The following is an 18,305-nucleotide window of genomic DNA, read 5'->3' on the forward strand; positions in this document are numbered from 1 at the left end:
TTTTAGGCGGTTAAATACTGTGGGTTATGCAGGAATGCAGAGACCCGAGGCCCGTCTCTAACTGCCTGCCTTGATTTCCCCTTGAGAGACGTGATCCCCATAAAATCTCTATGGGAAGTTGAGGGACAGGGGGTCTATTCTGTATCTGCTTCCTGCTGGGCAGGGGCGTAGAGCTGTCCCTACCTATTGGGGGATTCACAGAACTCTCACCCTATCTGATCTCAGGTGAGAGGAAGGGGTCCCGAGATCTGCCTGGAAGACCGCATTGGCTTCTTTGGTTGGGACTGGCAATCTTGCTGGGGTGTCTCTGTATCCCCAAGGCCCCTGAATGAGGAAAATAGATTTGAATTAAATCCGTTAGCTCTACAGAACCTGTGGCCATTCAACCAGGCCATTCAGGTGGCGTCAGCTGTCCCGGAGCTGGGCCCAGAATGGGTTGGAAAGAACATTGGCCTTCAGTGATTACAATCAACAAGTACACTGGCCTGGGAGGGCGTGTCCAGAATGGTTTGGGGGATGTTGGGAAGTCACAGGCTTTTTAGTTACCTGAGAGACATGCTGTGATGCAGGCTAGAAGCAATCCTTATAGTCTGGGATTCAGAAACTGATGAGAAGAGTAATCAAAGCCAGGGGCTAAGGAGCTAAGAAACTATGGAAAAGGAGACTTAAAATTTCTGTAGTGAGGGAGGCTTAAAACTTTTGTAGCGAGGGCGCTGTCCCGTATCAGTTCTCGATACTTAAAGTCATTCTTGTTCAGTGATTGTGAATCAGGTATCTGCACACCAGGCCCACCTGGCTGATATTGGTGTTTCCCGGGAAAATAGCCAAGGGGCCGAAGCCCTCACCATGGACCTCTGACAAGCTTGGTGAGCGGCCTGGGGTAGGCCAGGACAGGTCTGGGGGCATCGACACAAAGATGCTTATTTTCTCCGGGACTCTCAATGTGTGGCTTGCACTGGTCCATCCTCACGGCCCCAGGACCTCCTGGTGGCCTTCCTGACTGACAGAAATGTGGACTAAGAATCTGTGACTTGCCAGCCCCCCTTCAGGGAGCCACACTCCAGTGGAGGCCATGACAAACTGGGGTCGAGCAAGTGCTATGTGCCTGCCTCTGTGTTTCCTTACAGGTGAGGAAACTGAGGCACAGAGAGCCCAAGCTATTTGTGTAAGTGTTTGCAGCTGATGGATGGCAGAGCTGGGGTTTGAACTGGATCTTCAGCTTATGCACTTAACCCTGACCTACGAATGAGGTCATTTCAGAAGTCATTTCAGTTTGTGATAAACGCTGTTGCTATGGGAGGGAAGGCTCTATAGGAGGCCCGGGGGGAGGTGTCATGTGAGCCCAGACCTGGGGACAAAAGGCAGAGGCCAGTGTGAAGGGAACTTTGAGGTCCACGGGGACTGGTTACGCTGGGCCTGCAGTCCAATGAGACATGGGGAGGATTTTCAGATTCCAGGGAGGGCCCCTGAGTGGGGCCCTGATAAAAGGGAGCCTGATGCTGGCTGGACTCTTGACAGAGGTCACAGGGCAGAGGCCCAGCCTGGCTAGGGGGGCTGGTCTTACTATGAGCCCCCAAGCTACCCCACTCCATCTCCGGCGGCAGCATGCGAGAGGAGACCAGGGCAAACAGCTGGGCTGGGGAGGGTGGGGCTTGGGAAGGAGGGAGCCCCTCCACCCAGGGCAGGAAGCCACACTGAAACCTGAGCTGTGGGGAGGGGAGGCTGGACTGAACCCAGGAGTCCTGGGAGCTGGACCTTCTCCACTTCCCCGCGCCCGGCTGACCTGTTTAATTGGGTGGGTGATGTGACCTGTGCTTTCACACTCAAAGCCCTCAGCCTCCCATCCCTTCATGATCGTGGGAATTCACTTCCTGGGGAAGGAAAGGGAGTAGGAGTGGACCCCCTAGTGGGGGAGGGCCAGCTGGCTAGGGAGAGGGGGTTGGGGCAGCCCTCCGCCTCTTCCCCGCCTCCCCCTTCCCTCCCAAGGACCTGGGCCCAGCCCCGCAGGCTCCAGCCTGACTCACCGCAGGCAGCTGTGGTTTGGGATGCCAGGGCTGGGGGCCGGCAGCAGCAGAGGACCAGAGTTGGAACATCAGGCTTGGGGGAGCAGCTTCCCTCAGCCACCCACCCCATCCTGCCAGAGCTGTTGAGTTCGGGCCCCATCCTCAGGGGTGGCAGTCCCCAAGGTCCAGACTGCTCCCACCCTTGCAGGACCAGCACTGTGGGATAGGCACTGAACCCACAGACCAGGGAGCTGGTCATACGTCCAGGGACCAAATCTTAACCTGGGTGATATCTATGCCTTTCACTATGGAATGCCATTCTGAGCCCAGAAAATCCCCCATGGTGACTCTCACACCAGCTGGCAGTGGAGAAAGGCAAGGGGAGGGGAGTCTGGGTCCATGGACCCCGAACCTCCCCTTTCCCATCTGTAAAGTGGGTGCGGGTCACTGTTCCCTCCTCAGGAGGCCCTCACATCATGAGGAGCAGATCAATTAATCCCTGAGACATGTTTATCCTTATTTGTCAGAAAGCTCTTAGTCTATTACCTCTGGCCTCTTACGTGCAGCTCAGAGCTGTCTGTCTCCTTTCCCCTTGAGGCGCCCTCCAGCCACCTCCTGGCCCCTCCTGTGTGCAGGCCATTCAGGATCATTTGTCCCATTTTCCACATAGCTGAGCATGGAGGCAGTCAATCAACCAATTATCGACGGCCTGTGTGCAGGCCCCGGACGCTTCCTGTGCGGCCTGTTTAGCTTTCGCCCCAGAGGCATTTTGGAACCTTCCCAACACAAAAGGCGGAAGGAAGGAAGTGCCACCCTGTGGACACAGAAAAGATAACAGTCCCTGGGCTCCTGGCTTTTGCCTCCAACCATGCTTCCCCCCCTCCCCCGCACTCATAGAGCAGGGGAGGTGGGATCAGTTTCCCCCTTTTCAGTCCGGGAAACTGAAGCTCTGATGGGCCCACAGTCACCCATCTCAACCCAGGTGGCCTGGCCCCCGTCTGTGATCCGTCTGTGCTTTTTTTTCTCTTTTCTTTAAATATGTATATATATTGTGGGCAATGAGCCAGGAGTGCAGTTTCCAGGCTCTTGGCCTCACGTAGAAAGATGCTCACTTGGGTAGTAAATGGCCATCAACTGTGATTGGATGGCCATTAGCTGTGGCTAGTTGGCCGTCAGCTGTAACCAGTGAGCCATTGGCCACTAATATAACTGCCGTGGCTACGCTAGCAGCAAATGGGGGCTGGCAAGCAGATGGTGGCCGAGCTAGCAAGCGCGGATTGCAGTTAGCAAGTGGGGTTGGTTACTTGACAGAGAAGGGGACAGCAGGTTGCTGGTCGTGTGGCTCCTGTTTCCTGTGTCTCCAACCCAGCCACCAGCAAGAATACAGTGGTATGACTCCCCTATCTATGGCTCCATGGGTGTTCCTTTTTGGTCTCACCATATCCTGAATTCTTATGTGAGGAGCGGGACCAGAGACCCCGCATGACACCCTGCATGACAGATATATATAAGATTTTATTGGGGAAGGGGAACAGGACTTTATTGGGGAACAGTGTGTACCTCCAGGACTTTTTCCAAGTCAAGTTGTCCTTTCAGAATGCACTCCAACCAGCTGAGCCATCTGGCCACCCGGGACCTGTAGCGGCAGCTCATTGACTTCATTCTAGTTGTGGAGGGCGCAGCTCGCTGGCCCATGTGGGAACCGAACCCGCAGTCCCGTTGCCCAGAGCTCGTGTTCCAACCAACTGAACCACCCGTATGGCCCTCCCTCCCCCCTCTCCCATCTGTGCTTTTTCCCACCCCACTGCCCCAACACTCTGGGTTGCCTGCTGCTGGGTCCATTCCTGCCCTCCCTCGCTTCACCCTATAAGACAGGGAACCCCCTTTCCCAGGTCCTGCTGGGTTCAGCCAATGGGGGCATTGGTGCGAGTGGGGGCAGGAGGAGAGAAGAGACCGGGGTCTCTCTCTGTCATGGACAGTGTCTCCCCAAGGCTCACACAGCTCCTGGGCTCCACATCCTCCTTCTGCTGTGGCTTATTTCTAGTTGCCTCTTTGTCCCCTATTTGTGTTTTTTAAAAAATAATTATTACTAATTAGCATTATTTTAAATTGTGGTCCAATACACATAACATAAATTTACCTTATTAACCATTCTTGAGCGTACATTTCAGTAGCATTGAGCATATTCAATACTATATATTGAATATATATTCAATATATAGTATTGAATATATACTATATTCAATATATACTATATTCAACCATCACCATCATCCATTTCCAGAATTTTCTCACCTTTCCAAACTGACAACACTCTGTTCCATTAAGTGCTAACTCCCACCCCCACCCCCTCCAGCCCCTGGCACCCACCATTCTACTTCTTGTCTCTATGAATCTGACTCTTCCAGGGACCTCATATAACTGGAATCATACTTGTCCTTTTGTGACTGGTTTATCTTACTCAGTGAGGTTCATCCATGTTGTAACGTGTCAGAATGTTCTTACTTTTTAAGACTGAATATTATTCCTTTGTATGAATACATCATGTTTTCTTTATCCATTAACCTATCAGTGGACACTTGGGTTCTTTCCATCTCTTGGTTATTGTGAATAACGCTGCCATGAACATTGGTGTACAAATATGTTTGAGTCCGTTTTCAATTCTTTCTGGGTGTATATACCTAGAAGTAGAATTTCCAGATCACATGGTGATTCTATTTTTAATTTTCCAGGGAACCGCCATACTATTTTCCACAGTGCCTATACCATTTTACGTTCCCACCTACAGTGCACAAGGGCTCCAATTTCTCCACATTCTTGCCAACACTTGTTATTTCCTTTTTGGTTTGTTTTTTATTAGTCATCCTAATGAGCGTGAGGTGGCATCTCATGGGTTGCCCCCTTTGTCTTTTATACTTAGGTCTCTATATTAAGTTCTTTCTGTCCAGCGACATGCTGTGGACGCTGACTGTACCCAGTTGATATGCCAGGACTATTTGTGGTTTCACTGCCATGCTCAAGGCCAGGGGCCTGAAATGCCTCCAGGCCCAGGCCCAGGCAAAGCTGGGGTGTATAAGAGAATGGGGGTACAGGGTACTGAGGTGGACCACACGTGCGGAAGCCCGAGGCTCTAGCCAAATGTCAGGTGGAATCTGAAGCCAGATTCGCCAGAACTTATTATTTGGATTTGTGTTGAGAAATCTGACTTTTTATATCTCAGCGATAGTCACATTTTTATCCTTTGTCTTATCTTTTAAGGGGACCTCACGCCAACCACTCACTCCTGGGGCCCAAAAGTTTGAAGGGAGGCAACCTTCAGAAATACCACGTGTTTGATGGAGCCTGTTTGGATGTGTGTGGGGGGGGTCTCAGCCCCAGTCGCTCCCCCCAGATCCTCGTGTGGCCAGTTCTTATTCTGGACTCAGCTTAAATATCACCTCCTTAGAGAATCCTTCCCTGCCACCTCCCCACCTGGTATTTGTCTGTCCCATTACCCTGTTTAACATTATTTTTTTTTAAATATAGTAATTGCATCTATTCCCCTTCTAAAATGTCAGGTCCCTGAGGGCACAGATGCTTACTCATTTTCATTGTCTTTTATTCACTGCAGCATCCCATATGCCTAGTACAGGACCTGGCACACAATAGGTGCCCAGTAAATATGTGTTGTATGGATGGACGAACAGATTTAGCAAAACCCCAATTCAGGGAAGCGCCCAGCAGAATTGCTCCCCAGCTGGGCCCAATATCACCCCTGAGCCTGCAGCCTGTCCTGAGCGCTGGGGAAACGCTCTTTCCAGATCCTTCTCAGAGTCCAGCACATTAAGATGGAGGAAGTGCGGGAACAGAAGATGAAAGCACTTCAGGTTTAGCCAAATGGTTCATTTAAGAAATGTGATCCGTCACAGTAAGACATTCAGGCTATAAAAATTCTATACAGTCGTTTAAAATCAAAACCCATCCTCCCAGAGCAGCCCACAAACACAACACCGACGCAGTTTTCCCAAAGCGTGCTGCGCACAAACCGAGTGAATCATCTGTACAGAAAGACGAAGCATCTCAGGGACAGTCTCCCCCAATGCAGACACCCCCAGGGGTCACCGGACAAATGCAGCACCCAGGGTTTGTAAAAATAAATAGATCTTTTTTTCATATATATGAGTGATACGTGTTTCAACAAATATACAAAGTGCAAACATAACAAAATGCCCCACTCTCCTGTACGGGGTTTATTTACAGGCTTCAGAAGAGAAACACCGCTCACAGTTTCCTACAGGATGGAGCAGTGTCTCGTGGTTGTAGTGCACAATTGACAAGGAAGCCATGGGAGGCTCCCCCCACTGTCCCTTTGATTGTAAACGCGACATGTGTGACAATGTCGAAAAGCATTCTTGTTTCATAAGTCCCATACAATGACGGCACTGAGGGGATGTTTTCCAGGGCTGAAACGCCATGCATGTTTCAGATGGACACCCACCAGTGACAACTGTCTTGTCGGGGAAATTAATGGCTCAGGGGCATCTGCACAGAAGTGGAAACACTAGCCAGAGTCCTGATCTTGGTTTTGAAGAGCTGGGAGAAAGGCCCAAGACAGCACTTCAACCACCCTCCCACCCCTGGGGGCCCTTTAGGCCTGGGAGCCTATCCCGGCCAGAACAGAAAACAGTGCAAAATAATAACGAATGTTGACTTTACGCAATGTACAAGCCTGAGCTGGAAAAGTGCAAAGGCACCTGGGAAGGGCTGGGGCTGGGGCTCAGGGCTGGTGTCCACACAGCCACGCCTGGGCTGAAGGACGCTGAAGGACGCTGTTAGAGGTCGGAGGCCACGTATCTTCACGAACAAGGTACCCTGGTGTCTCAGGCACTTAATAAATATTAAGGGTGATGGGTGGCGCAGGCTTTCCCTGGGGAACTGCTGAGGTTTTGGTTAATGAATGAGGCTCAGTTGGTCACCCCCAATGTGCTGGATTTGGCCATGTCAATACCAACACCAGGGTCCCCTTCCTGGCTTAAGGGGAGGGCCCATACCCGGCTTAGAAGACACTAATTTGATCCTGATCTGGGGGTGGCAGAGCAAAAGCTTACTCTGGTGTCCCGCAAGGCTTGCAAGGCAGAGGTAAACACATTTACTCCTGAGTTTAGGGGCCCAACAGCTGCCTGGGACCCTGTGGGTAGCACCTGCTCCCCCATGTTCAGAGCTACTTGCTTTCTCTCACTCGGTGTCCATCCGTCAGTTCCTCAGGTGAGGAGCCAGTCGAGGAGGAGAGAAGGTCAAGAAAAAAAATCCCAACCAAAACCCATTCTGTGTGTGCCATCACCTGCCTCCCAGACGAATAAATATATAAAACAAAGCTCTGGCAGACAGGCCCACGGCTGCCAGCGCTGAGGTGCAGCCGCCAGCAGTGCTTTTGGCCACTTCTTTCTCTGAACGGAACAGGAGGGCATCGAGGTCTCAGGAAGGGTTTTGGGCAGGTCAAGGGTCTGGGAAGAAAGTGTTCTTCCTGCCCTTGAAGAGCTACAGCTTCTGGGGAAGGACAGGATTCAAGGCAGCAGCTCATGCCACGTCATCATCCAGGCTGACCATCTGTCTCTGTCAACAAAACGATAAACGCCGGAAATAATCAGTCCAACATCCAGTAAACATGGCCAGAGGCCACCTGCTCCTCATCACCGGCCTGGACCAGCACAGTCAGTCACCTCCGCCCTGGTCTCCTGGCTCCTGACCTCGGCCCCAGTCTGTTTCCCCACTGCAGCCAGAGGGTGCCTGCAAGTACCCGAGTCGGGCCACATCCCTCCTCTTCCCAGAACCCTCCATGGCTCCCACCTCACTCAGAGCAAAGCCCAAGTCCTCCCCATGGTTCACAAGGTCTTGCTCCATTAGTTTGACCCCCATTCCCTGCCCTTGTCTCCTCCCTCTTTCCCCATCACTCTCTGCTCCAGTCACACTGGTTGCCTTTGTGCTCAAACACACCAGGCTTGGCCCAGCCTCAGGGCCTTTGCACAGGCTGCACTGTCTGCACACAGCACACTCCCTGCTCAGGGAAGCCCGCCCAAACCACTGTATGTAAAAATTGCCTCCCCTCCCTCCCACCCCCCACTGGCTTTCCTCTGCTCCGCTTCCATGACTTATTGTCTCTCCTTACCTGCCCACAGCGTCCCCCCACCATGAGGATGGATTTGGAGGATCCCCCGTCTTCCTCGGGAGCCGTGGCCCCGGAGCTGGGCGGGGCACTCACCGAAGGGTAGGTGTAGCCGTCCTGGCTGTGGCAGATGTGGACCTCGTCCTCCGTGGTCTTCTGGTACACGGGATTGTCGAAGTGGATGCTGTTTATGCTCTTCAGCCGCCAGTTCTTCCAGAGCAGGAAGGTCCCAAAGCACAGGACGGTAAGCAGAACTGTGGGGGCAGGCGGCCTGGCGTCACTACCCATCCTGCCCCCGTGCCCCAAGTGAGGAGGGATGCTGCCTTCAGACTCCCCGCCTTTCTACTTGTTAATGGTTTTGTTCCACTTAAAACAATACTTGTCCATTGTCAAAAAAAAAAAATCTATCCATAAAGCACAACAAATGTCTTACTTGAAGACCACGGCAACTGCCTCACCCCAGGTCTCTTCTGGGATTACCCACACATGGGCTTTTTTAAAAAATGGCATTGTTCTCAATATACCGGACCACAACTCACTCTCTTCCGTTTCCACGTGGGTGGGGCTGGATCGCTTTTCCCATCATTTATGGTGGGCCTTGGGGTGGCACACCCTGTCCTCTCCCTGCTCCTTCCCCTAGATCCAGAGCACAGTGAAGGGCTCGCCCAGCCCGGGTTTGTAAGAGTCTGGCCAGTGCCCAGGGCGCAGGAGAAACTGAGGCTCTCCTGGAAGACGCAGGGCAGGGGCCATCCTCGACAGCCACCAGGGAGGTGAGGGTCCCACCTGCCACCTCTGTCAACCCACAGTCAGATGACTGTTGAGCACCAAAATGCAGGTCTCTGTGAGCAGGCCGGGTGGTGAAGGGACACCTCAAAAGGATTTCCTCAGAAGAGGAAAACGGGGTGTGACGCTCACCTGAGCTATGATTGACAGGGCTGAGGGAAGGAACAGTGGAGCTCTACAGACTGGGCCCTGCCACAGACCATTCACTCCATCTCCCCCAGCTGTCGTGAGGCCTTACCTACAGCGCCTGTCACTGCACACACACCTCGGAGCTCGGCTCCGTCTCCCATTTGACACATCAGCTCTCACTTTGCTCACTGTCAGCTCCCAGGGGGGCGGGGTGTTTATTTCTGTCACAGCTGTGTCCCCAGGGCCCAGAAGCGAGCTGTACTGTGTACGTGCTCAACTCGATTTGTTAAGTGAATAAAGCTAGAAAAGGGGGTGCAGGGATGAATGGCGCATGTGGTGGGGACACCCCATTCCTGGGAGAAAAGGTGCCTGGGCAGGGAGGTCAGTGAACTGGGGGAGGACAGGCCGGCGGACTCACCAATCGGGAGGACAATGTACAGCGCGCCCACGCTCCTGGGTGTCTTCTCATCCCTTCCGCTAGCAGGGTCGTCCAGGGCTGTGGAGGAGAAGGGAGGAAAGTGATGCTCAGATCCTCAGTCAGAGCCATGGAAGAAACACAGCAGGTCTATGATAACCCCCCCACACACAAAGGCTTCTCATTGCCCTTAAAAGTGCAGAGGAACTTGGTGCATCTCCCGAGCTTGAGGGGCCCCAAGCTGGCCTGCCCCCAGACTTTATTTGTTAGCAAGCAGGGTTATGGGACCCCACGTGGTTTGAAGAGGGTTCCTTAGACCGGCAGCGACCGGTACTGGAGAGGGCTTTCGGTCTTCAAGAGAGGAGAGCCTGCAGTTACATTCCCAGTGGTCACTGGTGGAATTTTTCAATCTGGTTCTGCATCTGACAGCAATGAACCTATTCTGGATAGGGTAGGGGTCACCTTCTGACCCTGCAATGCTCACCAATTCCAGAGCCTGAGTTGGATCACACCAAACCTCATAGTCCTGTGTCAACTGTCCCCAGCTAATAAAAACTATGGTGTGGGGGAGGAGACCTCATTATATAATCACTGACCACGCATGCACACCTGGGCCAGATAATATAACGGCTCCACGCAAATGAAAGCTTAAAGGTCTCTAAACAGGCAAATGGGCTGAGAAGACTTGAGCAAACCACCCTGGGTAACACGCACACCAGTGAGCTGTGATTAACATCATGAGTCATTCAAATCTACCTGGGTTTTAATTCTACAAGCTGTTGGAGGTGTGTGTACTAAGTTTCTATCCAGTATTACATTTGTGCATATTTAAGAAATCTGATAACAATAATAATTTAGGGCAGCAGCAGGCTCCTTGAGTTTTTCCCTTAAAAGAGGTCCTTTGCGAAATTCCAGAAGCCCTGGTTGGGTCCATCTGTGAAATGGTTTTTCAAGTAGTGGCCCCCTTAAGCGAGAAGGGTTTGACACCTCCCACAACCACAGCAGTTCCTGATTTATCTCGTTTATGGTTGAACAAAGGCTTCCGCTACTCTGAGGGAAAAAAAAAAAAGTCTGAAACTTGCTGATGTGACTTTTTTTTTCTGGCCAGAAAAAGGCCAGTAGCTCCACTTCTGGCTGCTCAAAATAAACCAGGTCAGGCGCCCTCTGGTGGACAAAGATGTGAACGCTGGGTCTTTGGTTAGTTCAAGGAGAGCTCCACTCTGGAGCATAACCTTGAGGACATAGATCAGGACCTTGAGGCCACACTAGGGTGAAGAGAATGAGGCACTTGCCACGGGTACAAAACTGAAAAGGGCCCCCCAAAACTCAAGTCATCTAGTAGTATTTTAATGCGCTATTTTTAAAAATCAAAATTACTTCCAGTACCCCATGATGAACAAAATATCCAGGTTTTTGGGAAGACTGGATCTGATGCTACTCTTACATGATCATGCCTCACTGGGACGCGGGCTCCGATCAAACTTTATGTACAAGACCAGGTGCTCTGCCCCGCAGGCTGTATGTAGTTTGATGATTTGTTTTTTAAAAAAATAACAAAACTTGAAATATTATTTAAGTCCTGGGTTGGTTGGTTCTTCCTTAGATGCTGCATGAAGGAGTGCCCCACCTACCTGACCCTCGTCCTGACCCATTCACTGAAAACAGGAAAGTGAATGGGCCTGGATAACATTTCAGACTCTTATGCCCCCGCGTCTGGCAGACTCTGGGGTCAGCAGCCACCATGCGATGCGCTCAGGCTCTTCACAGAAGGTAGACCACGCGATCCCCACTATTACTGGGAGGTGGGCGGGCACTGTTACTAGCCTCATTTTATAAGCAGTGAAACTGAGCCATTGGAGATGCACAGGCCATGTCAGAGACAGTCAACGAAGGAGCCCAAACTAAATCCACCCTCTGGCTCTTCATCAAGAGGCTCTGGCCTCTGAAGGAGCCCATCGAGGTGCTCATCCCAATGAGTGGGTGCCGGGTGGTCCCAGCCTTTACCTTGGAGGGGCGTAGTACCTGTCTCGGTGGTGGTGAGCTTAGGAACAGCCGTGCGCTTCGGACCCACAGCTGTCATGTGGCCTGCGGCCGGCCTCTGGGTGGTCACTACAGATTCAGGGTCTGAAAGAATAAACATTTCCTGAGTGCGCCGTGGCCCGTGGGCCACTCTGGCAGTGCTGCTAACAATGCAGAGGAAATGAGCGCCATCAGCCACAAGGACATAAATGAAAACAAATGCAGTGAAAATACAAACCCATTAATATCTATGTTATTACATTATTTGTTTTTCAAAAAGAGAGATTCGCAGCGTTACTAACACACTAGCTCCAAATCGAGACTTTCTCTGAGGAAGAGAAGAATTGAAAAGGACCGTTTCTCACTCGATGTCCGTGTCTAAAACCTCCCAAGGGGGCCGGGCAAAGTGAACTAGACATCAAAAGTAAACTGAGTCTATCTAAGTGCCCAGCACAATGTTGATGGGCCCAACATTCAAGAAAGGCAGACTCTGGGTACCCTAACTCTGGAGTCCTTACAATGGCCTCCTGGGGCCTTGCTCTCGCATTTGGCAGATGAGCAAAGAGAGGCTCAGAAAGGTCCAGCTACAGGGCTGAACTGCAAGGGTGTCAGGAGCAGGACTTGTGCTGGGCAGGCTGGCGGCCCACCTGTGAGGCAGTTCCTCTTGTCCTCAGCCAGCAGCATGCCATCGGGGCAGGCACAGGTGAACTTGGGCGAGTGGGGATTGATCTGCGGCGCGGGGAGACACAGGTACTGGCAGCCGCCATTGGGGAGGGTGGGCCTGTCGCACCAGTTCACCCCTGAGGCAGAAAAGGCGGGGAAGTTAGGGTGACAGTGAGGTCAGGAAATTCTAGAAAATTCCAGAGCACCGTTAGGGAAGTTGGGGAGGGGGTGACCATCCCACCTTTACCTCTTGGCTGGGTGAGGTTGTGAAAAAGGACAATGTCCTCTGGTGATAACAGGTTTTCTGCCATCAAATTAATGTCAGACCCCGTGAGGCGGTTGGCACTGAAAATGGCTTCGTTGATGATATCTGTCCAAAATACTTTATCCTACATGGGCATTAAGGTAGATGACAGGTCCCATTAACCGCTGGGATGGGACACAGACCACTGTCTTCCCAACCCCCAAACTTCTGGGGTTCTTTGGGAAGAAGCAGTTCTAAGTGGTAGCATCATTTCTTCTTTCTTTTAAAAGATATTTTTAATTGTGGTAAAATACACATAACATGTACCATCTTAAACATTTTTGTGTCCAGTTCTGTGGCATTAAGTACATTCACACTGTTGTGCCACCATCACCACCATCCATCTCCAGAACTTTCTCATCTTCCCAAACTGAAACTCTGTCTCCATTAAACACTAACTCCCCATTCCGCCAGCCCCTGGTACTCCCACCATTCTACTTTCTGTGTCTGTGGATTTGATTCCTCTAGGGACACTCTGTAAGTGTAGTCACACAGTATTTATCCTTTTGTGTCCGGCTTCTTTCACTGAGCATAATGTCCTTAAGGTTCATCCTGGTTGCAGCATGTGTCAGAATTTCCTTCCTTGTTAAGACTGAATAATATTCCATTGCGTGACTGGACCACATTTTGTTTGTCCAGTTTTCCTTGACAGATACCCAGGGGTTGCTTTCACCTTTTGGCTATCGTGAACCAAGCTGCTTCAACATGGATGTGTGAATACAACATTTCTGTAGAGCACAATTCTCCCACTGGGGCACTATTTGGGGCCGATCACCCTTCGTGGTGGCCCCCTCTTCTCTTGTAGGCTGTTCAGCGGCATCCCTGGCTCTACCTACTAGATGCCAGTAGTAACTGCCCCACAAATTGTGACAACTAAAAAATCTCCAGATATTTCCAAATGTCCCCTGAAGGGGACAAGGCAAGATGGCCTCCGATTGAGAACTGCTGCTTTACACCTTTCAAAACTCCTTTGGCAAGAATAAAACAGAAATAACTCCAGGTCTAACACCTCTTCATAGTCTTAGGCAGTTTTCTGAGTTAGTCTTGGCGTGAATGAACTAACCAATGTTTGCTGACCCATTCGCACGAGTGTTCATGCCTCATACATGAATGGTACCCAGTGAACAGCACTTGACCATGAATTTTCTCAAGCCCCAAAGGAGCGATCATGTACTCCCAGCCCCCACCTCAAAGATGGCCAAGGAAAAGGGGTGCGCCAGCATTTTCTTGTCCTCCAAAACTGTCTTCCGGTTCTGCCCATTGACATCGATGCTGGAGATGGAGTGGAGCTTGGAGTCGACCCAGTAGAGGCGGCCACTGGAAAGATCTAGAACCCACAGGTGGACAAGAAAAGGTCACATGATGAAACCGGAGGGGCCTATGAGCCTGGCGACTCTGCTCCCAGCAGGAAGGAGCCCCCGAAGGATCCAACTGAGATGTGACCAGAAAAGCAGCTCTGACCACCACCCCCCCCACGTGTGAGCCAGGGGCTGGGGCGGGGAAGCAGGGTGTGGGGTTGGGGGAGGGATTAGTCATGGGAGCTGCATGGTCATGTTCAGCCGTGGCCTGGCCACTCTCCTCTCTTCCAGGATGTGCCTAACCCCTGGGACCACAGTCCCACAAACATACCCAGGGTGATGCCATTGGGCCACTGGATGTCCTCTGTCACCAATGAGTAAACGTCCACGCCATTTAGGCCCCCCTTTTTGATCTTGGCAGGAGTCCCCCAATCCGTCCAGTACATGAAGCTGGTGGGAGAGCAGGGAGAACAGACATGTGGATGCTGGCGGGGCAGCTCCCAGCCAACACCGAACGGCAGCCTCCACCTTTGGAGGCCAGGACCCTGAAACAGTGCCTGGGGAGGCCCCGAATTAGCTCCTTCTGCTCCCCCAACCCCGCCTACTCTCCTCAGGCCTGCCACCTGGTGAGCCCTGGAAGGATTTTAGAACCTTAAAGAACAAAAGGAGGTTTGGATTCCAATGTCGGGACGGGGCCCTGCAATCTGCACCCTAAGCGCTGCTTTCCGAGGGGTTTTAAAATTTATTTTTTGTAATTAATTTTATTTTTCACTTTTCAAATATATATACAGGCATACCTCAGAGGTATTGAGGGTTTGGTTCCAGACCACCCCAGTAAAGCAGTGCTACCCTGTGAGCGGTAGGAGAAAAAAGAGGGACAAAATTCTAAATTTCCCTGTGCTGAATATCAGTTAAATGAATTGTGGCCCATGCAGTGGCCAGGGATGAAACCCTACCTGCCAAATGAGACAGCCAAGTGCAGAACAGAGCGCCAAAATGGGCTGCTATTCGGGTAAAGAGAAACACAAGAGCAGACACACACACCCCACTTATATCTAAGTGGATTGTTTCTGGGAGCCTGCCTCTCTCTGTCTGTCTGTCTGTCTGTCTGTCTGTCTGTCTCTCTCTCTCTCTCTCTCGGCAGCTGAGAGGCTAAATTTACTGGACTGCATGTCCTTCTACCAAATGAGAGAATTTATCTTATTCAACTGAGGCCCAAACTTGACCAGCCCACTTCTACCTGAGGGTCATACTCCCAGCCAAATGCTCCCTTTTCCTCTGATTACTGCTGCCCATCCTGGGGTTGTCAACATCCCTCCAGAATTGTGAAATTCCACACGTGACATGTTATGGCACCGGATGTGGTCTGACAGGTACAGAGTACACGGGACGGGGCCATGCTTTCCTCCAGGAAAAGTCCTCCACGTGGACTGGTCCCTGTGGACCCTGGTGTTGCTGAGTCAGCCAAGGTGTCCTCAGACACTGCCTGGGGCCTCCACAGGGTGGTGACCTTTGGTCTTTGCAAAAACCAGCCATTGATTAATGTTGGTCCTGTGTAGTTTCACCTTTCTACAATCCTCCCCTGGCATAGGACACTGCCATAAAAGACTGAATTAGAATTTTATTTTCTAATTTCCAATAAGTATTAATTTCTAACACCAACTTAAATCAGTATTTTAATTTCTGGTTTTGGATTCTATTCCACAAGGCAGGACTTTTCAGGGTCCACTTCCATCTCAGGTGACACAGCAGACATCAGAGGGATTGATCCTCATGGTCCCCAAAGGGCAGGTAGGGAAGGCCCCCTGATGCCAGCCCCCACCCCACTCAGTCTAGTTTCCTTTGGACACAAACCTTGCCCCCTCACTCTGAGTCCTAACTGGTTCTTCATTCTCTCTGTACTCCTCAGCTTTGGGGATACCCACCCATGCACGGGATCCACCACAATGGCCCTGGGCTTGGACCCTTTCTCTTTGAAGAGTGTCTTTCTCTTCACGCCCTTGGTGTCGGCCACGGAGATGGTGCCCAGGATGGAGTCGGTCCAGTATATGTTGCTGTGGATCCAGTCCACTGCCAGCCCGTCGGGGGCCTGGAGGTCCTCGCCGATGACGGTATCATAGGAGAAGCTGGGTGCTTTGTCAATCTGGGTGCTGAGGAGGGAGGAGGAGGAGGAAGGCAAGGGCTTCAGTGCCAGGGCCATTATTTCACCTGGGTCGGGCGGGATGCAGGCTGAGGCTCACCTGTAGATCTTCCTTTGGGACAGGTCGGACCAGTAGACTCTGTTGCTGGCCACCTCCATGTCCAGGGCCACCACGTTCTTCAAGTTCGGGATGAGGCTGGTGTATTCTCTGCGGTCCAATGTCATCTTTCTCACCTCGTGGCGGTTGGTGAAAAAGAGGTAGGCGATGGTGTCTGTGGAGGAAGGAAGGGTGCTCAGGGGAACAGGAGGGACCCCTGACCCCTGCTTGTCACCCTGGGAGGCCTGGCTGAACCAGAGGAGACGACCAAGGCACAGGGTGAGGTGCCTCCCTGGTATTAACCGTGAGGTTCTGATGCTCTGACCTCTGGGGCCTTGCGGACCCTGGAGGGCCTCGGCAGTTCCCACAGTTACCCACTCGCTTCAAGTGCAAACTAACTGGCCCACACATACCACCTCCTTTATTGGGGTATCACACTCCAGGCCGCCATCCCCCTGCCCTGGTCACCCCAGGGCGAGGAATCAGACAACCAGGGACAGTCCCTACATCCCAGGGCCCACTGAAATTATGCAAACTAGCCAATCCTAAGCTCTTTTACGCTGCTTCACCTGTTCCTTCCCAAGGAAACCACAACAAACGCTCCTGCTCACGTCTTCCCCTCGCACCCTCTGCTTCCTGACCAATATTGATGCTTCCCTGTGGGGCACAGTGTGGTGTGACGTGTCCCCTCCTTTCAGGAATTGTGAGTTACAAACTGTCTTTACAGTGGCCGTCATCTCCTGATCTGTTGGCCTCACCAAAGGTGCATAATAATATAAACTACATTTTAAAACACCTGGGCCCCAGCATTTTACATTTTAGGACTCAAAGTTGAAGAAATGATAACGGTCAATGTGCAGGGAGCAATTCCTTACAGTGCAGAATTCTTTTTAGTAATTTTCCTACTGTTGCCCCTCATTGATCCTCATACCCCTACAAGGCAGGGACTATTTTCAACCTCCCTTTACAGATAAAGGGATTGAGGCTCAGAGAGGGGAAGTGACTTGCCCAAGGTCACCCAGCTAGTGAGTGGCAGAGCCGGCATTTGAACCCGGGTCTCTCGGACTCTGGGGTCTGTGCTATACCTATGACATCAATATGCACCAACAAACTGACCACTTCTCCAACTGACCTCACTCAGAATATCCCTTCCCATGATGCCATCCCCACCCCTAGGATGGCACCTGTATAGACACCTAATACTACAGATTGGAATGAAAGTAAAAGGTCAAATCATGCAGGATTTCAGGAACTCTGCTCCGAGTATCCCCAGAACTGGGACATGGGCGGGGTGGTGACCGGGGGAGGCCGGAGACTGTCGAGAGGGATGATGACAGGGGCGAAGGACTGAGAGCCTAAGAGACTCTTAGGGAAACAGGCAAAACTCGAAAATATTTCTGCAAAACTGGAATTACCCTGCAAGAGCAGAACGTGACTCAGAAAGAACATTTGGGGGATTACTGTATGGATGACAACTCTGCCAGAACAATTACGCCTCCAAAAACACCGGATCCCTTGATTTAGGTGATTTGAAGAATTAGTGCATGGTTGAAGTTCTAACCTAAACTTCTGGTAGAAAAGAAACTCAACTATTTCTACTATTTTGTTTCATGATGATCTATTATATTTTGGTCTCTTTTAAATACACTTACTTTTCTTTTTGGTACAGGTACTGTAGCTAATAAGAAGAGATAGAGGACGTGCGGGCTGTTTGAGGCCATGGCTTTCCACCTCTTGTCCCCTGAAGTCCCTGGTGGGGATGGGGGCTGCAAACTGTCCCCCATGGGGTTGACCTGTGTCTGCTGAGAAGCTGGACACGTGAGAGCAGTCTTCCAGCAAACCTGCCAGGCTGTCATTCACCTGCCGGAGGTCTCAGGAGCAAACAGCCTGTCCCCGGGTCATTTTAGTCTGTGCAAAGTTCAGATGCTGAAATTCCTCACCTGTTTGCTTTGGGAGCGGCCAGGCCAGCTCCCTCCCACAGCCCCCGCATGCTTACCCGAAGCCTTGCAGGCCTTGGTGAGGGGGTCCAACTGGAAGCCCTTCTCACACTCGCACTTGAAGCTGCCCTCAAGGTTCACGCAGAGCTGGCTGCAGGCGTCAGGGTCCTGACACTCGTCGATATCTGTGCGTTGGGACAGAGAGAGAGGTTTGGGACATCTTCCCCACAGGCCATGGGTAGAGCGATGGGCTCCGACCCAAAGCCATGTCCCACATGCCTTGTTACATAACAGATGGTGAAACCAAGGCACAGAGGGTTTGGCGACCATGTCGGAGGAAAAGGCCAAGGAGGCCGAGCGTCCACCCTGTTCGGG

The 18,305-nt window shown here is 51.6% G+C and overlaps 1 protein-coding gene across 2 annotated transcripts in view; it reads right to left on the minus strand.

The window, feature by feature from the left end:
• Positions 1-5,864: 5,864 nt before the first annotated feature.
• The window catches only part of LDLR (low density lipoprotein receptor), a 28,810-nt gene continuing 16,369 nt past the window's right edge, over positions 5,865-18,305 (minus strand). Inside the window, exons 8-18 of one of the 2 annotated variants that reach the window (XM_033134247.1) lie at positions 17,990-18,115; positions 15,997-16,168; positions 15,682-15,906; positions 14,088-14,206; positions 13,646-13,785; positions 12,402-12,543; positions 12,139-12,291; positions 11,495-11,596; positions 9,476-9,553; positions 8,242-8,399; positions 5,865-7,595 (exon numbers count right to left, since the gene is read on the minus strand). In XM_033134247.1, the coding sequence (XP_032990138.1) occupies positions 7,560-7,595; positions 8,242-8,399; positions 9,476-9,553; positions 11,495-11,596; positions 12,139-12,291; positions 12,402-12,543; positions 13,646-13,785; positions 14,088-14,206; positions 15,682-15,906; positions 15,997-16,168; positions 17,990-18,115 (1,451 nt within the window). In that variant the 3' untranslated portion in view covers positions 5,865-7,559. Of the gene's footprint in view, positions 7,596-8,241; positions 8,400-9,475; positions 9,554-11,476; positions 11,597-12,138; positions 12,292-12,401; positions 12,544-13,645; positions 13,786-14,087; positions 14,207-15,681; positions 15,907-15,996; positions 16,169-17,989; positions 18,116-18,305 lie in introns of both variants that reach the window. The other variant, XM_033134246.1, reaches the window with a different exon arrangement.

Source organism: Rhinolophus ferrumequinum, chromosome 18 (genome assembly GCF_004115265.2).
Source record: "Rhinolophus ferrumequinum isolate MPI-CBG mRhiFer1 chromosome 18, mRhiFer1_v1.p, whole genome shotgun sequence".
Classification (NCBI taxonomy): domain Eukaryota; kingdom Metazoa; phylum Chordata; class Mammalia; order Chiroptera; family Rhinolophidae; genus Rhinolophus; species Rhinolophus ferrumequinum.